Source organism: Phyllopteryx taeniolatus, chromosome 11 (genome assembly GCF_024500385.1).
Source record: "Phyllopteryx taeniolatus isolate TA_2022b chromosome 11, UOR_Ptae_1.2, whole genome shotgun sequence".
Taxonomy (NCBI): Eukaryota; Metazoa; Chordata; class Actinopteri; order Syngnathiformes; family Syngnathidae; genus Phyllopteryx; species Phyllopteryx taeniolatus.
Genome location: NC_084512.1, coordinates 2,858,139 through 2,876,678, shown reverse-complemented (window position 1 = coordinate 2,876,678; position 18,540 = coordinate 2,858,139). Strand labels below are relative to the sequence as shown.

General features: G+C 41.8%; 1 protein-coding gene across 2 annotated transcripts; it reads left to right on the top strand.

The window, feature by feature from the left end:
• The first annotated feature begins 9,069 nt into the window (after positions 1-9,069).
• Positions 9,070-18,454, top strand: si:ch211-125o16.4 (neuroblast differentiation-associated protein AHNAK). Of its 2 annotated transcripts, none has more exons than XM_061789403.1 (5): positions 9,070-9,223; positions 10,647-10,704; positions 10,801-10,918; positions 11,026-11,189; positions 14,525-18,454. In XM_061789403.1, the coding sequence occupies exons 2-5, from the start codon at positions 10,702-10,704 to the stop codon at positions 18,173-18,175; spliced, it is 3,936 nt and encodes a 1,311-aa protein (XP_061645387.1). In that variant the 5' UTR covers positions 9,070-9,223; positions 10,647-10,701; the 3' UTR covers positions 18,176-18,454. The 2 variants fall into 2 exon arrangements, with proteins under 2 accessions (XP_061645387.1, XP_061645388.1); XM_061789404.1 differs by having other exon boundaries at positions 9,186-9,317.
• Positions 18,455-18,540: the final 86 nt, after the last annotated feature.

Below are 18,540 nucleotides of genomic sequence, written 5' to 3'. Positions count from 1 at the left end.
TGTTTACATTCCTCCTCAAGGTAACACGAATGCCGCACTGCTAACGCTGGCTGAACAAGTAAACAAAATTGAAAAAAACCCCACCCAGACTCACCCCTCATTATTCTTGGGAACTTTAACAAAACTAAACTCAACCATGAACTCCCTAAATACAAGCAGCCCATCGACTGTCCTACCAGGGAAAACAACATTCTAGACCACTGCTATACTACGCTAAATGATGCATACTGTGCTATCCACAGCAGCTCTGGGTTCGACTAATCACTGCTTAATTCACTTAATACCAACATACAGAAAAAACTTAAATGGGCGAAGCCTATGTTGAAAACAGTGAAGTGGACCAAAGAAGAAAAGATAGAACTTCAAAGCTGTTTAGACTGCACAGACTGGAGTGTCTTTGAAACTTCGAATGGCAGCCTGGATGAATATACGGACACTGTTACATCCTACATCAGTTTCTGTGAAGATGTGTGTGTACCAACAAAGACATTTCACACGTTCAATAATAAGAAGCTGTGGTTCACTGCCAAACTGAAGCAATTTCACCAGGCTAAAGAGGACGCCTATCGAAGTGGAGATAGAGCCCTGTATAATTGAAACCATCTGACTAAAGAAATTAACATTGCAAAGAGATATTATGCAGTAAAGCTAGAAAAACTGTTTACTGCTAACAACTCTAAATCAGTCTGTTTTGGATTACAATCGCTAACCTACTACAAGCGACCATCCCCCCCAAGCAGAGAACAATAAAGGGCTAGCTGACGACTTGAAAACCTTCTACTGCAGATTTGAATTTGCGAAAAGGTCATTGAGTTGAATAAAAACAATTGTTTCTAAAAGTATTTTCCCCAAAATCTTAAGTTAGATCATTAAATCACTAAAATCTAAATTGCTCTCCTTCGGAAAGGGGCTCAGCACTGCTGTAAGGAAGGCACTGTCCGAAGTGCGCAATTAAAAGAATTTCTAAATGCTTCTCTCTAAAAGTTCCATAAAATGTTTTAAAAATTGATGTTGGAATTGGGTCAAAAAGAATATGTGGTGCGCTTCACTGTGGAGAAAATGTCAAGCATCTCAGCATGGACAAAACCATTCAGTTTCCTCAGGTAAGACGCTAAGATGTGTTTAAACCCATGTTACGTCAAGATTAAAATATTGCATCTGATAGTGTCAATCTTTCCTCTGAAGTGGTGTGCAACATCCTTACAGAGAAAGTTAGGGAAGCTGTTAAACGTTGTGTTGTATACTGTATGTGCTCATTGGTGGAAAAACATTGGGATGATTTTCATGTTTGGTGATTAAGAAGAATGGATGAAGCATCAATTTCTGCTGGTTTATTGTAATTTTATTTTTCCTTTTTATGATTAAGTAGTATGTACAAACCTATGTAACTGTTGTTGTGACTGTCGACTTGTCCTGTCAAGCGTCCCCACAGACAGTCAATCGCATGATTTGTTTGGTACAGTTTTTACGCCGGATGGTCTTCCTGACACAACCCACACATTTTATATCCAGGCCTTGGACCCTTAACAGCATAAGCGATATAGAAAACAGATGGCTGAAACTTTAATGTTCGGTAATATTAAGGTTAATGGCCCTTGCACTCCCAAGTAGCATCTGCGCCACATGTCCTGCACCCAACACCAGTAATTGCAATGCCAAAATGCCTGTTATGTTAATGTGCCTGAAAAAATTTGCTGGAATTACATGCACACATCTTGTTAAGGAAAAAAATACTGTCCTTTCAGCAGATCCAAACTAAATCAAGAAATTGACGTTCTTTTGTACAGATGAAAGCATTGATGTATGTATGTATGTATTTATTTATTTATTTATTTATTTATCCTGACAGTGTGAGCAGATTGGTCACATTCTAATGATACATTCTTCCCTCCTTAAATCAAGACACCTGAATGAGGACCTGAGGGATAGAAACTGAACCCACCAATTGCTCTGTATCATTTACATATTAAAAGCTTTTAGTTTACATGCAAAGAGAACCACCCCCACACGTAATAGTGCCAAAAAATCTTTTTGAAGTCTCACAAGGGTTAACTATTTCAAATTAGGCATAATATGTTTGGACTAGCTATCAAATTACTGTTTAACATGACTAACAGGGTTAATCCTATATCATTACAAGTGAAACAAGATAAATCCTCTCTGCGATCCTTAACTTTAAGGGTGGCTGTCTTTAATCTCACAAGATCTTTTGTCAGAGAGTCGAAGATTTTTGCTTTGAACCTTGACTTGGACCTTTCTACATGGAGTTTTAATGTTCTCCCCGATGCTTGCTTGGGTTTTGACATGTATATTAGATTAATTAAGACTAAATTGGCAAAAGGTGCGAATCTAAATGTGAATCGGTGTTTGTCTATATTTACCATGCAATTGACTGGCGACCAGTTTAGGCTGCATCCTGCCTCTCACCTGATAGTCAGCTGGGATAAACTCCATTAGTCATAGAAAGTATTACTCATTGAATATTATTTAAGAACATGAGCACCCTTCCCCCCACACAGATAATTTCCCTTATTAAATGATTTTACTGTACTTTTCACACTGATGACAGATGTATTGTCAGTACTGCTAAATTGGACAAGTTTAGATATGCTTTAGTGGTGTTTGTGCCGGACCTTTCAACATTTTGCCAAAACTCTTTGAGGTGTCACATCCCGCTACCAAAAGAAACACTGTCTCAACAGATCTGTTCCATCTTCATCAGGAGTCAGTGGTCATGACAACAAAAAAATGACTTAAGACTCCAGTTCCACCTGCTTTGCATTACAATACTTAGAACAAAAAGCTTTTTGAGTAGAATCTTCTTTTTGAATTTTTTAAACCATCTTTTCATAACTCACCCTTAATTCCTTGAACAATTAAATGGAATTGAAGAAAGAAGTTACATTTTTGGAACAATGTGGAAGACCTCATATTTTGTTCAAACAAACAAAATTACAGACCAATTGTTGTAATCCTGTGTGCACAGGGAAAAAAAAATCTGTACTAAGCATGGACAAACAACAGTACAAAACACATCAAACTCTGTTACATCATTGTGTCCTCCTACTGTGTTATCAGTGACTAGATTGTAAAATTCCGTCTTAAAAGAGCACATTCATTATTTTTGGTCATAAAAAAAATGACTATTGTCTTTAAAATAAATTAGTCAGCTGTGGTTTGTTGTTTCGCTTCTCTCTTCCAAGTGACAACACCCTTCTCCATCTCTCCCATGCACAGTCATTGCATTGTAATAATTTGTGGGCTGGGCAGGGTAGTGACTCATGCTGCTAAGTTTAGTATGTGCATCTTAGCAAGAAAAGCTTACTTTTGTCAGAGCCTTTACCAGGACGTCAGCATCACTGCTTGTATTACATAATCTCCATTTCACGTTACATTAAACTGCCGAGTGCATTATGTTGAAACAAACACTACAAGGATCCTCTCACACTCAACTGGTCTTGTCTGAATGTGCGTGTGTAAATCAATACACTAAACGTTAATTACAGCTTTAAGAGAGAGATTTTATTTTAAGAGCGCAGGTGGAATGGAATGTAGGATGAATTTTTAGAGATTGCGGAAGTTTCAGTTGGACAGACGTGGGATTGAAGATTTTTGTGATAGGGAAAGGACCAATGAAGCGCGGAGTGAGTTTGCAGAATTCCGTCTGGAGTGGGAGGTCATGGGAGGAAAGCCAAACGGACTGACCCACCTTGTACTCAGGCGTTGGAGAGCGATGAAGGTCCGCGAGTAATTTGTTTTTCTCTGCGGACAGAGTTAAGGCCGCCCGGATGTCTTTCCACACGGCCGAGACCCTTTTGGGGTGATCCTTTACCGCAGGAACCGCCTGCTCTTGTTCCCTAAATAATGGCGGGTGGAAATCGTAGCAAGCCATGAACGGGGACATACCGGTAGCGGAGCTGGTGAGGGAGTTGAGGCCGTACTCAATCCACGGGAGGAATGAGCTCCAGGAGGAGGGGTTGCATGCGGCAACACAGTGAAGGGCCGTTTCCAGCGACTGATTCACCGGCTCCGTCTTGCCATTGGTCTGTGGATGGTATCCCGAAGACAAGCTGGTTGCTGCGCCCACCGCTTTACAGAATTCCTTCCAGACAAGGGAGGAGAACTGAGGACATCAGTCAGAGACGATATCGATGGGGAGTCCGTGGAGTTTAAAGACATGTTGGACAAGGAGGTCAGCAGTTTCAAAGGCGGTTCGGTCTTGGGATCGGGGTGAGTCTTTTGAACCTCTTCAACCACCTGTTCGATCTTCCAAGTAGCCGCTCAAATGAAGCAAGAGGAAGGGAGGATGGATTCTGGTTCTGCAGGGCTGGAGGGGTGTGAGTAAATTAGAGACAGGGCGTCAGGTTTGCTGTTGCGGGATCCAGGACGGAAGAAGAGGCAGAAATTAAATTGGCTCAAGAAGAGGGCGCAGTGAGATTTGCGGGGGTTAAGGCGTTTGGCGGTACGGAGGTAGGCAAGGTTCTTGTGGTCAGTCCAGATGATAAACGGTAAATCTATCCCCTCCAACTAGTGCCTCCATTCCGCTAATGCCCAGATGATGGCCAACAGCTCTCGGTTGCCGAGGTCGTAATTTCGTTCGCCGGGGGAAAGACAACAGGAAAAGAAGGCACAGGGCGGAGGTTTTTGAGAAGAGGGGTCCCACTGCGAGAGAATGGCCCCGAGGCGTCAACCTCCACCACGAACTGGAAGGAGGGGTCGGAGTGGTGTAGGATGGGAGCACTGGTGAAAAGGGTCTTGAGTTGGTCGAAAGCTTGAGATACTGCCGGGGTCCACTGAAACGGGGAACTGCTGGATGTAAGGCTAGTGAGAGGAATTGCAACCTTGCTGTAAATACGGATGAAGCGGCGGTAGAAATTTGGGAATCCGAGGAAACGTAGTTCTTTGCGGGTGGTGGGAGTGGGCCACTTAACGATTGCTTGGATTTTGGCAGGGTTTGCCATTGTCCTTTGGCAATGATGTAGCCTAGGAAGTGTAAGGAGGAGAGGTGGAATTCACATTTTTTGCGGGTTTGACATATAGGTGGGTTTCGAGGAGGCGCTGGAGGACTTGGCATACATGACTGCGGTGTTCTTCGGGGGAGTGGGAGAAAATTAGGATGTCATCCAGGTAAACAAAAACAAACCGGTTTAACATATCGCGGAAGACATCATTGATGAATGTTTGGAAGACCGCAGGGGCGTTGGTTAATCCGAGTCTTGGATCTGGCAGGCTTTTATGCTGGTGGTGATGAATTCTGATGGATAACAGGTGGTGCTGATTACTAGGAAGAGAGAGAGGGAGAGAGAGGGCGAGAGGGCTGCAAAAGTGCCACCCACGCTCCAACAAAAGAACTGCAGGGCAAAACTCATGACAATATATTCCCTTTAACTCAAGTTAATTTCCATTTAGTTTTTATTATCCATCTGCAGTGTTCCGGAGTAACTAATTACAGTACATGTGACAAGATTATGTAATTTAATTACATTTATGTAATTGTAATCCATTACATTACTGGGAGAAACTGTGTAATTACAGTTGCTTTTGAAAATTTCCAAGACAGAAACTTTAGTTACATTTGAAAAATAGCCACAAAAGCTCGTATTTTTTTCATATCACTTACTCCTTCAAAAGATGAAGCTTGTGATTGGCGCTCTCTGGTCATGTGCCATTCTGCTGTTGTTATCTCAAACATGACATATTTTTCCAAATATGACCTCGAAGCACCACCTTGTGGCACAATCTGTTAGTTTATCTGAGGTTTTAAAAACGACTCGTAGTTACTATTTGAACACATAAAAGAACATTGACTTTTGAACAGTTTCTTCATAATTTTGGACTTTTTATGGAACATTCACTTATCTGCAGGGGTGCACATAAGTGGAGCGCAGGTCCGCATGTACGCTGAAAATATGAAATTCGCACGAAATTTGATTGTATCAGTGCGCTTTTGTGCACGGCCAGCGGCGTCACTAGGTTTAATGGATGGGGGGGCTTAGCCCCCAGTAGATGCACAGGAGGTAAAGTGAATGCAACACGCAAGCACAAAATTTCACAAAACGCTAACGAAGGCTCAGAAATAGCTTTTTAAAGTTTTTGGACTGATTTTAAAACAATAAATTACTGTAGTAGTAGTCAAAGTTCAAAGTCACAGTTAGAGTTTTTATTATTATTTTTTTAAATACAGGAAACAAACAGGAAGTATGTTTACAGCATTAACCATAAAAAGAAAAAAATCTGTACACATTGTTACAGTGTATCCAAAACTGTATGGAAAAAAGGTCACTGTGTCCATCATTTTCAACTGACAAAAAAATCACAGAGGATAATTTCCCTTCGGGCGGCACGGTGAACGACTGGTTAGCACATCAATCTCACAGTTCTGAGGACCGGGGTTCAAATCCGGTTGTTTCTATGTGCCCTGCGATTGGCTGGCGACCAGTTCAGGGTGTACCCCGCCTCTCGCCCGAAGACAGCTGGGATAGGGTCCAGCACGCCCGCGACCCTAGTGAGGATAAGCGGTACAGAAAATGGATGGATGGATGGATGGATGGAATTTCCCTTCGAGGAGTTAACAATGTAATCAAAAACAGTTGCTATCAACAGGTACTTGGTGGGTGAAAGAATGTCCTCTGACAAATTGGTCTATCTCTCTGTTATGACTCAGATGTTGAAGTGTCTTTATCGATTGACAGTAGTGCAAGACTGAATCCTTCCCCTTCAAAATATATTTAAAAAATTAATAACTCAGCAATATCGAGACTAATGACTGACTCACAACACAATAAATGCTTGCTCCCAGATACTTTTGAAGTCACAGATATATTTTGCGTGCCTATGTGACTAAAAGATAAAATATTACTCAATTGCTTTTAAATTAAAGAATAAATTTATATCAAAATTTTCTTGAAAATATCTATGACAGGTTAATTGTTTTTATCTCTTGGCTCTCCACTTTCTAAACATTACTTTCCCAAATAAATTGTCATTCTTGGACTGTATCACAAATGGCTTTATTCTGTGAAGTCTTGTAGACTCACATTTCCAGTAGATGTCATTCCCTTGTTACACTTTGTACTCAACCGTCCCAATTCCTACAGTTAAATTTGGGTGGAGGAGTTATTATTATTATTATTATTATTATTATTATTATTATTATCCATCCATACATTTTCTTCACCGCTTATCCTCACGAGGGTCGCGGGCGTGCTGGAGCCTATCCCAGCTATCTTCGGGCGGGAGGCGGGGTACACCCTGAATCGGTCGCCAGCCAATCCCAGGGCACATAGAAACAAACAACCATTCGCACTGTGAAGTTTACCACTACCGTTTGCTGTAAAGCAGCCCCACACCATCATTTTCCCACCTCCGAACTTCACTTTTGGTATGGTCTTTTAAGGGTGATGCGGAGTGCCACTTATCCTCCAAACGTGTTGTGTATTTTGGCATCCATCCATTTTCTGAGCCGCTTCTCCTCACTAGGGTCGCGGGCGTTCTGGAGCCTATCCCAGCTGTCATCGGGCAGGAGGCGGGGTACACCCTGAACTGGTTGCCAGCCAATCGCAGGGCACATACAAACAAACAACCATTCGCACTCACAGTCATGCCTACGGGCAATTTAGAGTCTCCAATTAATGCATGTTTTTGGGATGTGGGAGGAAACCGAAGTGCCCGGAGAAAACCCACGCAGGCACGGGGAGAACATGCAAACTCCACACAGGCGGGGCCGGGGATTGAACCCGGGTCCTCAGAACATGCCGCTATTTTGGCATCCAAACAGTTAAATTTTGCTCTCATCAGACCAGATTTTATTCTCACGATATTTAACTGGCTTGTCCAAATGTTGTTCAGCAAACTTTAAACGAGCTTTGACATGCTTTTTTTTTTCCAGCAATGAGGTCTTGCGTGGTGAGCGTGCATACAGGCCATGGCGGCGGAGTCCACTACTCACCTGCTAATTCCAGGTCTTTTTGAAGCTCTTCACAGGTGGTCCTTAGCTCTTGGACAACTGTTCTGATTATTCTTTGCACTCCTCTGTCAGAAATCTTGCGAGGAGCACCTGATCGAGGCAAATCTATGCTGGTATTATTGGCTTTCTACTTACATATTATGGCTCTAACCATGCTCACTGGAAAGTTCAGAAGCGTAGATATGCGCCTTTAACCAATGGTATCGTAATTTTGCAACAATTAGTTTGCGGTGGTCTTGAGACAGCTCTTTGATCTTACCCATCATGAGATGTGTCTTGACTCACACCTTGCGATTGGCTGGCAACCAGTTCAGGGTGTACCTCGCCTCTCGCCCAGAGTCAGCTGGTCCTGCTCCAGTACACTAGTGAGGACAAGCGGTATGGAAAATGGATGGATGGATATGTGTGTGTGTCTGTGTGTGTGTTTTTTCAATCATTGTTGCTTATCAGTTTTTGTATTTGTGTAAAGACCCAATATGGGGTTAATTCCAAAATAATGATCTCCGGTTTTAAGTTACTTTTTAGAGAAAACATCCAAAGGTCCTGTAATTGTAATCAACTACATTTCCAAAGTAATCTTCCCAACATTGTCCATCAGTCAATCAACGCAATGTTGTACCATGCAGATATTCCTTGTAGCATCTCTGATTATAAGTGAGAACCGGGGATAGATGCATGACATGATTGTCACATCAGTTATCACTGTATTTTTAAGATCATTCCCTCCCCCCAAAAAATTAACACCTATCGATAATAAACGTGACAAGTGAATTGAGGCTTTGCTATGCGATAAAAAACAAACATCAGTCGCATTGTGACAGCTGTGATAAAAAATGAAATGTCACAAAGCTATTGTTAAGCCAACTATTCATGGAAGTAGAATGAAAGGTTTATGTAGTTCTCTGTAAACCTGGTTATTCCTGTTACAAAGGAGTGGTATGTGCCCTCTGCAATGGCTTTTTCTCTATGTACCTCTCATCAGGTTTCGACTGCCAAAAGGCCTGCATGTCGCTCTCTCCAACATACTTTTAGACTCGGGTGTGTGTGTGTGTGTGTGTGTGTTGCAAGGGGAAAGGGGGCATAAGGAGAGGCAGCACTGATGTAGCCAAACCAGTTCTCCTGGTTGCCATCAAGCTTCTAGGCATTTAACTGGCAGATCCTTCCCATCCTCGTGATAGAGCAAGAGGGACATGCTGAAGAGGAGAAGTCTCTTGCTGGGCTTTTCTCAGGTGGACGCGTCCCTGGAAGCAGTATACAGTGAGTGCATGGACTACCTTCTTCTCACTCTTTAAGAGTGAGCTTCTTTGGGATGACAAGTTAAATAATGATGTATTTCATGTGGACAAAATAAGTGAGTCTTTCTTACTTTTTGATTTGCAACAAGAGTGTACTGATTTCTTTAAACATGCTGATGTAACCTAGCTGTTGGTGTTATTTTATTTTATTTTTTTGCATATGACATTAGACTATAGAAGCTATAAATAAATAAACATTTCATTTTAATATACAATACTGTTTATATAAAACTGTACAGCATTCACACCCTGCGAATGGAATCACTGTTAGCGAATACATTTGATTAATTTTACCTATTGACTATAACCAAGTGCACGCAATGAATACAGAAATATCTGGCAACGAGGATGTTATTTAAGCTTTGACACATTTCTACTGTATACATTTTGGTATCTGTAGTTCTAACTATTGACAGGTTCATAGTCATTTATATGACTGATTCGTATTAGGTAAGCAATTGATGGGTGTGTCATCTTATTTTTGTGTGAAAAGTGTTTAGTTGGTTTTGTAGCAGTAGTCAACATATTCTTGGGTTACATGTTTACCTGCCTGCTGTAGGCCTGCACTATCCCTTTTTCTCTGTGAATGTGTTGCGATTGTACTTTGTTGAGTTTGCATGTGGAGATGTTCGGGTGTGGTTGACAGACAGACTGCTATGTGACTGAATGCGCGTGTCTCTCAGTTTGGCATTGGGGGAATGTAAACCGACTCGTCCACATGCGTGCCTTCCCCAGCAGAGGCCTCAGATTCCTGAGGTGCGGTGCTTGATGGTGTTGTTGTTTTTGTGTCTCACCGAGCTGATTAAGTTAGGAACAATGACCACATGCATGCAAAATGGGAATGGGAATGACATGAACCCTGAGAACGATTCCTTAATTCAAACAGTGATCGTAGAGTTTCTTTGTTCTAATAGACTGTTTTATGTAGGGATCTAAAAACACAACCAAACAAGTGTTCTCTCGGATACATTAAACATATATGTATAAAAACATCTAATGTAAAGGAGTGAAATGTCAAATGATAAGAAAACACCTTTAAACCATTCTATATGTATAGCATATTTATATGAAAATAGAAATGACATGAAATAGTCTGTTTATGATCAATGTAGTTATGAAATTGCACTGTAGTCACTCGCTCTATGATATAAGGTCATTTTACCTGTACTCCTTTATCAATGGATGAGTAAGGTTTTTTTTTGTTCTAGTTTTGATTTGTTATTTGTTATTTTTTGTGTGTAATTTTGTATATGTGTTTCCTGTCATATATGTTTTATTATATCAGGACACCCACATGTTTATTCTATAATTTTTTAACAAATACTTAACATAAATATGACTTACAATATTATGCACTGAAGAATTTATTTTCCTGTTTTTCATAGATACCTATGCAGCACAGCTTCCATGATATGTGTATCTAAACACACCTAAGATATAATGGTGAGTATGAGATATTAACTCAAATAATCTGATGGTGAACAATGCTTTGTTTGAGTCTCAGAAGTAAGTCACAGTGTAAACCAATTTGTAACATAGAGCGCAGACAGTATGAGCACCTTTTCCGAAAGCCTGGTCTTTGGTAACTCTGGGAAAGGAGCGGTCATGAGAGGAATCCCAGATGGCACAGTTCTTGGATCCAGTGGCGTGCAGGCAGGTAAGCGAGTCAGTAAATGTTGAGTAATTACAGACATTAAAGTGACCTGGTAAATATCTGCGGTCAGGGGATTTGAGACAAGTTTCATGAGTTTCCAATTGTTTCAGGGGATGACATTGTCGCAGCCACAATACACCTTGATCATCTCAGCCAAAATGAAGTGCAGAACATCCTGAAAGTGCTGCAGCCATACAATAACAACATGAAGGTGGTGACAAAGAAGGAGCTCTGCACCAATGGCAGCCTCAGCTCTTTGGGAGACCCATCTGAGGTAAATGCTGTCATTCAAGGCAACAAGGAAGTCACAGTTTCTATGCCAAGCCCATTAAAATACACCCGACTATAACATGTTTGACATATCTGGATATTTCTTCAACATAAACTGGTTATCCATCCTCCATCCATTTGATGAGCCGCTTATCCTCGCAAGGGTATCGGGAGTGCTGGAGCCCATCCCAGCTATCACTGGGCAGGAGGCGGGGAACACCCTGAACTGGTTGCCAGCCAATCGCAGATAAACTGGTTAAAATTAAACTAAAACAAAAATGATTCCAATGTATTTATTATAAAATAGATAAGCTAGAAAATATCATTTTGAGATTGTCATTAACAGTGTTTATTTGATATTATATTAGAATCAATACCAGTATGTCTGGTAGGTGACCTATCCAGTTTGACAATATCATCTCATATTGTCAATCATTGAAACATCGCTATTTTCATCAATGGGGTAGTACATTTATCAATTTCTAGTGTGTGGCAGAGGAGGGTCGTCGGGAAGTCGAATCTCAGATTCAGGAAGAGCAGTTTGGTTTTCGTCCTGGCCGTGGAACAGTGGACCAGCTCTACACCTCGAGGGTTCATGGGAGTTCGCCCAATGTACATACATACATATGTTTTGTGGACTTGGAGAAGGCGTTCGACCGTGTCCCTCGGGGGATCCTGTGGGGGTTTCTTCGGGAGTATGGGGTACCGAACCCCCTGATACGGGCTGTTCGGTCCCTGTACGACCGGAGTCAGAGTTTGGTCCGCATATCCGGCAGTAAGTCGGACTTTTTTCCGGTGAGGGTTGGACTCCGCCAAGGATGCCCTTTGTCACCGATTCTGTTCATAACTTTTATGGACATAATTTCAAGGCGCAGGCGAGGCGTAGAGGGGGTCCGGTTTGGTGGCCTCAGTATTGCATCTCTGATTTTTGCAGATGATGTGGTTCTGTTGGCTTCATCAAGCCGTGATCTACAACTCTCACTGGAGCGGTTCGCATCCGAGTGTGAAGCAGCTGGGATGAAAATCAGCACCTCCAAATCTGAGACCATGGTCCTCAGTTGGAAAAGGGTGGCGTGCCCTCTCCAGGTCGGGGATGAGATCCTGCTCCAAGTGGAGGAGTTAAAGTATCTTGGGGTCTTGTTCACGAGTGAGGGAAGAATGGAACGGGAGATCGACAGGTGGATCGGTGCAGCGTCTGCAGTGAACCGGACGTAGTATCGGTCCGTTGTGGTAAAGATGGAGCTAAGCCAAAAGGCAAAGCTCTCAATTTACCGGTCGATCTATGTTCCTACCCTCACCTATGGTCACGAGCTGTGGGTCATGACCGAAAGAACAAGATCCCGGATACAAGCGGCCGAAATGAGTTTCCTCTCCCTTAGAAATAAGGTGAGAAGCTCATCCGGGAGGATCTCAGAGTAGAGCCGCTGCTCCTCCACATCGAGAGGAGCCAGATGAGGTGGCTAGGGCATCTGATTCGGATGCCTCCCGGACGCCTCCCTGGTGAGGTGTTCCGGGCATGTCCCACCGGGAGGAGACCACGGGGACGACCCAGGACACGCTGGAGAGACTACGTCTTTCGGCTGGCCTGGGAACGCCTCGGGATTCCCCCGGAAGAACTGGATGAAGTGGCTGGGGTGAAGGAAGTCTGGGCGTCCCTGCTAAAGCTACTGCCCCCGTGACCCGACCTCGGATAAGGTAGAAAATGGATGGATGGATGAATGGTTAGCATTTGTGTGCTATGCCCATTTTAGCACTTGTATTCATTATTTAGTTGACAATGTTTGTATTTCCAACAATAATACTCTGCCGAATTCTGGGTCCAGTGAAAAGTGGTGTCTCATTTTTGATAAAAACACTGAACATTCATGACAACTCACACAATTTGGGCCTGTGGTTTGTTATTTGTTTGGGGAATTGTAGTAATTGTACAAGTTGTAGAACATTGACGACAACTCTCAAAATTTGGGGCTGTGGTTTGTTAATGTTTTTGGGTAATTTTAGTCAGGCTATGCAGTTATACCTCCATAGTACTCAAGCACACGACTCGGTGCTAAACGACAACATGCCTTACCATATGAACTGTATTAGTACCACAGGGGTTCCTCAGTTTGCGACTGTACCAACATATGAGGTTTCGAAGTTACGCACAATTAACAAGTGTGCACAGCGATGTTGTCACGCGGTACAGGAAGGCGGCATGCTCAGTTACTACACTACTTCCTGTTTGTCATTTAATTGTTTCATATTTGTGGCCTAAAAGTTGTTTTTTTTTTAATCTACTGTAATTATGACTTCAAGACCGTGTAAAGTAATTTCTGTGATTTGTTTCGAAATACATGTTTGAAGATAAGTGCTGAAAACGTGCAAACACTGAGAACAATTTAGTACTGAATTGTAGAAATATAGTATCGTGTTAAACTCTTTTTCACCATTTCAGTTGTCCAAATTTTTTGGGCCGGGTTAAAAACAAACCCAAGTACACATTTGGGCTTTCTGACTTTAGTTGGCCCTCCCTCACTATAAAAGTACTGAGCGCCGTCATTCCATTAGTGCCTATTTAGCGCAATTGCCAGTTCCTTAGAAATAATAACTTGGCATCAGTTAGGCATCAAGCCATGTTTACAACCTGAAAAAATGCATTTTCCCTGAAGTGTTATGTGCTTTTTGGGTTACAGCGTTGCTGTTGTGGTGACCAACATGCAACGCATGGAATGGGCAATGCCGTATTGGACATCCCAAACTACAATCTGCCAGCTCGCGAGCGGGCCTTGAGCTGTTCAATCTGTTATCTCTCGCTCTGTGCGCCGCGCATACAATATTACAGATACTGCATGTGACACTCTTGTTATGACAAGTGTCATAGGTTTTTCTGATTTGACTGAAAATGTTTTGACCATTCATTTACACAACAACAGTGTTTTGGAGTCTGAAAATGCAATCTTTTAACATGTTTTTCTTGGAGTGGAGGTTATTCAAAATGACACATCATTTTCCATCTATAAAAAAATCTAAGGTATATGCTTTGAATGTGCCTGAGCATGCGCAAGTACTGTATGTTACAACCAAACCAACAATAGCAGAACACAGACCTGTAGTAGTATTGGTATAATGCATCTCCAGCTATGTGTACATTTGTAAGACATTGTCCAGATGAGACACAATACTGTGCTTACCGTACATATGATAAATTCCTTACTTATATGTAAAAAAACAACAACATGGTTTATTCCAGGAGGACAAGTAATTTGTTCTCATACAAGTGTCTTGATGTTTTCAATGTTTTTACATGAAACTGAAAATAGTTGTTAACCTGCCTTTTTTTTGTTTTTAAATCAACAGATGCTCACTGGTGACTTCATTAAGAAGACGGATCTGGATGTATCAGCTGAGAAAACAGTTTCTTCTCTTGACAGCCTGAGAGCAAAGTTACATGCAGCTCAGGCTGTCGGGAGTCAATTAAATGGTTCAGTGGTCAATAACCATCCTAATGTAAATCTAACTAAGCCGTCAGCTGATGCTGGTGCAGAGTTTACGTTACCCTCCCTTGCAAAGATGGGTCCGGATCTTGATGGCACCCTCACAGCACCTAATGTCAGTTTGGCAACGCCCCACCTCAACAATCACAGTGCCTCGCTTGACATTGACAAACCACAAGTAAAGACAGGTAACCTCAATTACAAAGCCCCCCACTTCAAAATGCCACAATTTGATCGACCTGCGGTCAAAACCCCAGTGGTGGATGGTGACCTTGAGCTTCCTTCTGTTAATGGAGAAACAAAGGGCTTCAACCTGTCTTCACCAAAATTAGACATTAATAGTAAAAATGTGGATCTGAATGGACCAAACGTGGATTTAAATGGACCTGATGTTAACTTTGAATCCCCAAATACAGACATCGGTTTACCATCAGATCCTTTCAAGTGGCCCCATCAGAAATGGAAGGGACCACATGGACCACATTTGAAGTGGAAGAAGCCCAAACCTCTTGGTGCAAAAACAGATCTGGACTTAGATGCAGGCTTGAACACACCAGAGATTGATTTATCCGTCCCCAAAGTGGAGGGTGGGTTATATGCCCCAAATATCAATGCAAACCTGGCAAATGCTGATCTTAAAGGCCCAGATTTAGAAATTCAACAGCCAAATTTCAGTGGACCGTCTGGTAAATTTGTCTGGCCTCACCAGAAATGGAAGAAACCAAAAATAAAAGGCCCAAAGGCAGACTTGGATATAGATGCAGGCCTGAATAAACATGAATTAAATCTCTCAACTCCAAAGCTTAATAGTGGCATTAATGCTCAGCTGGACCTTCCAAAAGCTGACGTTAAAGTTCCCAACTTAGATGTTGAGACTCCAAATCTTGACATTGATACTCCATCTTGGAAAAAAAACTGGCACCTGAAGTTGAAGAAACCCAAACTACCTGACCCTAAACTGGAAGCAAATTTAAGCACACCAGATATTGGACTCTCTGTTCCAAGCATTGATGGTGATATTAATGCACCAGATGTTGACCTGAATTTACCAGAACCCAATTTACAAGTTAATGCACCAGATGTGGACATCGGGGCTTCATCTGGTAAAGTCAAGTTCCCAACACTGAAAAAGCCAAAGTTTTGGTTTGCTGGACCCAAGGTGAAAACCCCAAGTGTTGACCTGGATACTGATGTGAAAGCCCCTGACCTTAGACTTTCTACTTCACAGGCATCACTTCATGGACCTGATCTGAATTTATCCAAAGCTGATGTTGATGTTAAAGTACCTGACGTAGATGCATCTGGAAAGATGAAATGGCACACCCTGAAAAAGCCAAAATGGTCCTTCTCAGGTCCGAAGGTTAATAGTCCAGATTTTGAGGCTAATGTTTCAACACCTGACCTGAGTCTCACAGCTCCAAAGTTTGATGGTGACCTAAATGCACCAGATCTAAAACTAACAACTGCTGAATTGAATGAACCCAAGTTAGACATTGATGCTCATGGTTCATCTGGAAAATTCAAATGGCTCAAGAAGTTTGCTACACTGAAAGGTCTAAAATCTGATATTGATGGTGATATCAAGGTGCCAGATGTGGATCTCAGGGCACCTGATATAGATTTGAGGGCACCAGATGTTTCTCTTTCACCAAAAATTGAAGCGCCGGAGCTCAATTTCAGCACGCCTAAGGCTAATATCAGTGGCCCTAATGTAGATCTCCACGCTCCTGATCCAAACATTGAACCGATTGATGGTAAACTGAAGTTACCAAAAATGAAAATCCCAAAATGGCCAAAAGTCAAAGGCCCAGAAGTGGAAACCAATTTAAAAGCTCCAAATATTGATGCCAATGTTGATGTTCCTAATATAGGCATAGATACGCCCAACATAGATCTAATAGCACCTGATCTGTCCTTGTCATCGTCAAAGTTTGAAGGTAGTATTGATACACCAGATGTTGAGCTGCAGTCTCTAGATCTTTCAACTGGGAAACTCAAGTTACCCAACCTGAATTTACCAAAATTATCAGGGCCAAAGATAGAAAATCCTAATCTTGATATTGATGCTGATGTCAAGGGTCCACATCTTGATCTGGCTCCTCTAGATATAAATGCACCAGACTTGAATCTTTCAGCTCCCAAGATTGATGGTGGTTCTGGTGCTCCAGATTTGAGTCTGCCTAAAGCTGATTTAAATGGGCCACATTTTCACCTACCTGATCCCCACAATGCTGATATAGGATTACCACACTTAAATAGTTCTGCCCCTCAAATTACAAGTTTAGGTGCAGACATAAATTTGCCCAAAGCAGATGTAAAAGGACCCAGTCTGCATCTACCCAATCCATCCGATCTCAACATTAAAAAAACAGATCTGAGTCTTGGAAATGCTGACCTGGAAGCATGTGATGTTAGACTCAGTAGCCATCTTCCAGATATGGGTATCAACATGCCCACTGCAGATCTTAAAGGCCCAGATGCACAGTTAAAAACACCAGTTCTAGGGTTAGATTCCCAAATGGGGGAATTTACGTTGCCTCATTATAAGCTTCCGAAACTGGATCTTTCAAGCCCTGGAGTAGAAGTTCCCAGTGTTCATCCCTCAGTTCAGGCTGGACTGGAGGCATCCAAGGTCAACATAGATATGTCTACAGCAGATGCAAACATATCGGTTCCTACAGTAGATTTAAGTAGGTCGCTGTTTAAAGGTGCCAAAAAAGGACCAGAAGTAGATGTGGAAGCTCCAAAGGTAGATACTGGTCTTGAAAAGCCCAAATTGCCACATTTCAAGGTTCCAAAACTGAGTTTCTCTGGATCAAAAATTCAAACTCCTGAGGTAAATACCAGTCCAAAACTGTCACTTGATGGCGAAATCTCACCTCTCACTGTCTGTGCCCCTGAAATGAGGACCAACACTCCTGAAATAGAAAACACAGCTGGAGATACTGGAATCAAACTTTCCCCAAAAAGTAAACTGAAATGGCCCTTTAAATGGGGATTTAAATCTAGCTCACTGGACACTGAGGAGCATGGAGTCATTGCTGATGTGGATGTTCCCAAATTCAGATTACACACCTTGCCCAGAAACTGCGCAGACAATAAAAGTGTAACTCCAGATATCTTTAGCCTGTCAAAATCTGACAATGATGCCAAGGATTATGTTGTCAGCAAAGGAATCCGTTTACCAATAGTAAATGTACAATCAAGAAATGGAGAAAGGATTGACATCATGGAGAGGTTGAAAATGGCAAAGGAAAAAGCACCATCAACTAACACCTCACCAACAGAGGAGAGAACTATTAGCTTGAATATGGCTCCTCCGAGTCTTGATGCCTCTGGAGAAGCAGAAGACTCCAGTTTAGTTCGAGGAGGGACTTTCAAAGTGGAAAAGCCGGAGTACCCACTGGGCTTGATAGCTCCTGATATTTATTCAGCAGATGAAAGTGATAAATTATCATTAAGCCTCTCCCATATGCTCGGCCTTAATGTCAAGAATTCAGATGCTGACTGTTAGCTTCCAGAAAGCTGACCCCAGCCAAGAGAAGGCCAAATGAAGGGAGCTGTTTCTCCAAACTATGTGCATATCCCCGTTATTTATATATATGAATTTTTTTCTTCTTCTTTTTTAAAATTGTTAATTTGAAAATATGAAACTTCCTTGTGCACTGCATTTGTTGACACTTAATTGTTTCATTTTCAGACAAGTAACATAATTATCCTTTTAAATAAGTAACTGTGAATGAATGTGATTTGAATCTTGTGTTCAATAAAAACACCAGTATATTAAAATATATTCAAAGATGACTAAAAATCCCATATTAATGTGTGAGGTAGAATGATGCAATAGTAAATATGTTTGTAAGGAACAGAGGGCTGAAA

What these genes read in the sequence shown, in the direction of transcription:
- si:ch211-125o16.4 (XM_061789403.1), top strand. An exon ending in ATCCAGTGGCGTGCAGGCAG is followed by an intron (nt 10,919 to 11,025) that starts GTAAGCGAGTCA and finishes CAATTGTTTCAG; the next exon opens with GGGATGACATTGTCGCAGCC. An exon ending in CTTTGGGAGACCCATCTGAG is followed by an intron (nt 11,190 to 14,524) that starts GTAAATGCTGTC and finishes TTAAATCAACAG; the next exon opens with ATGCTCACTGGTGACTTCAT.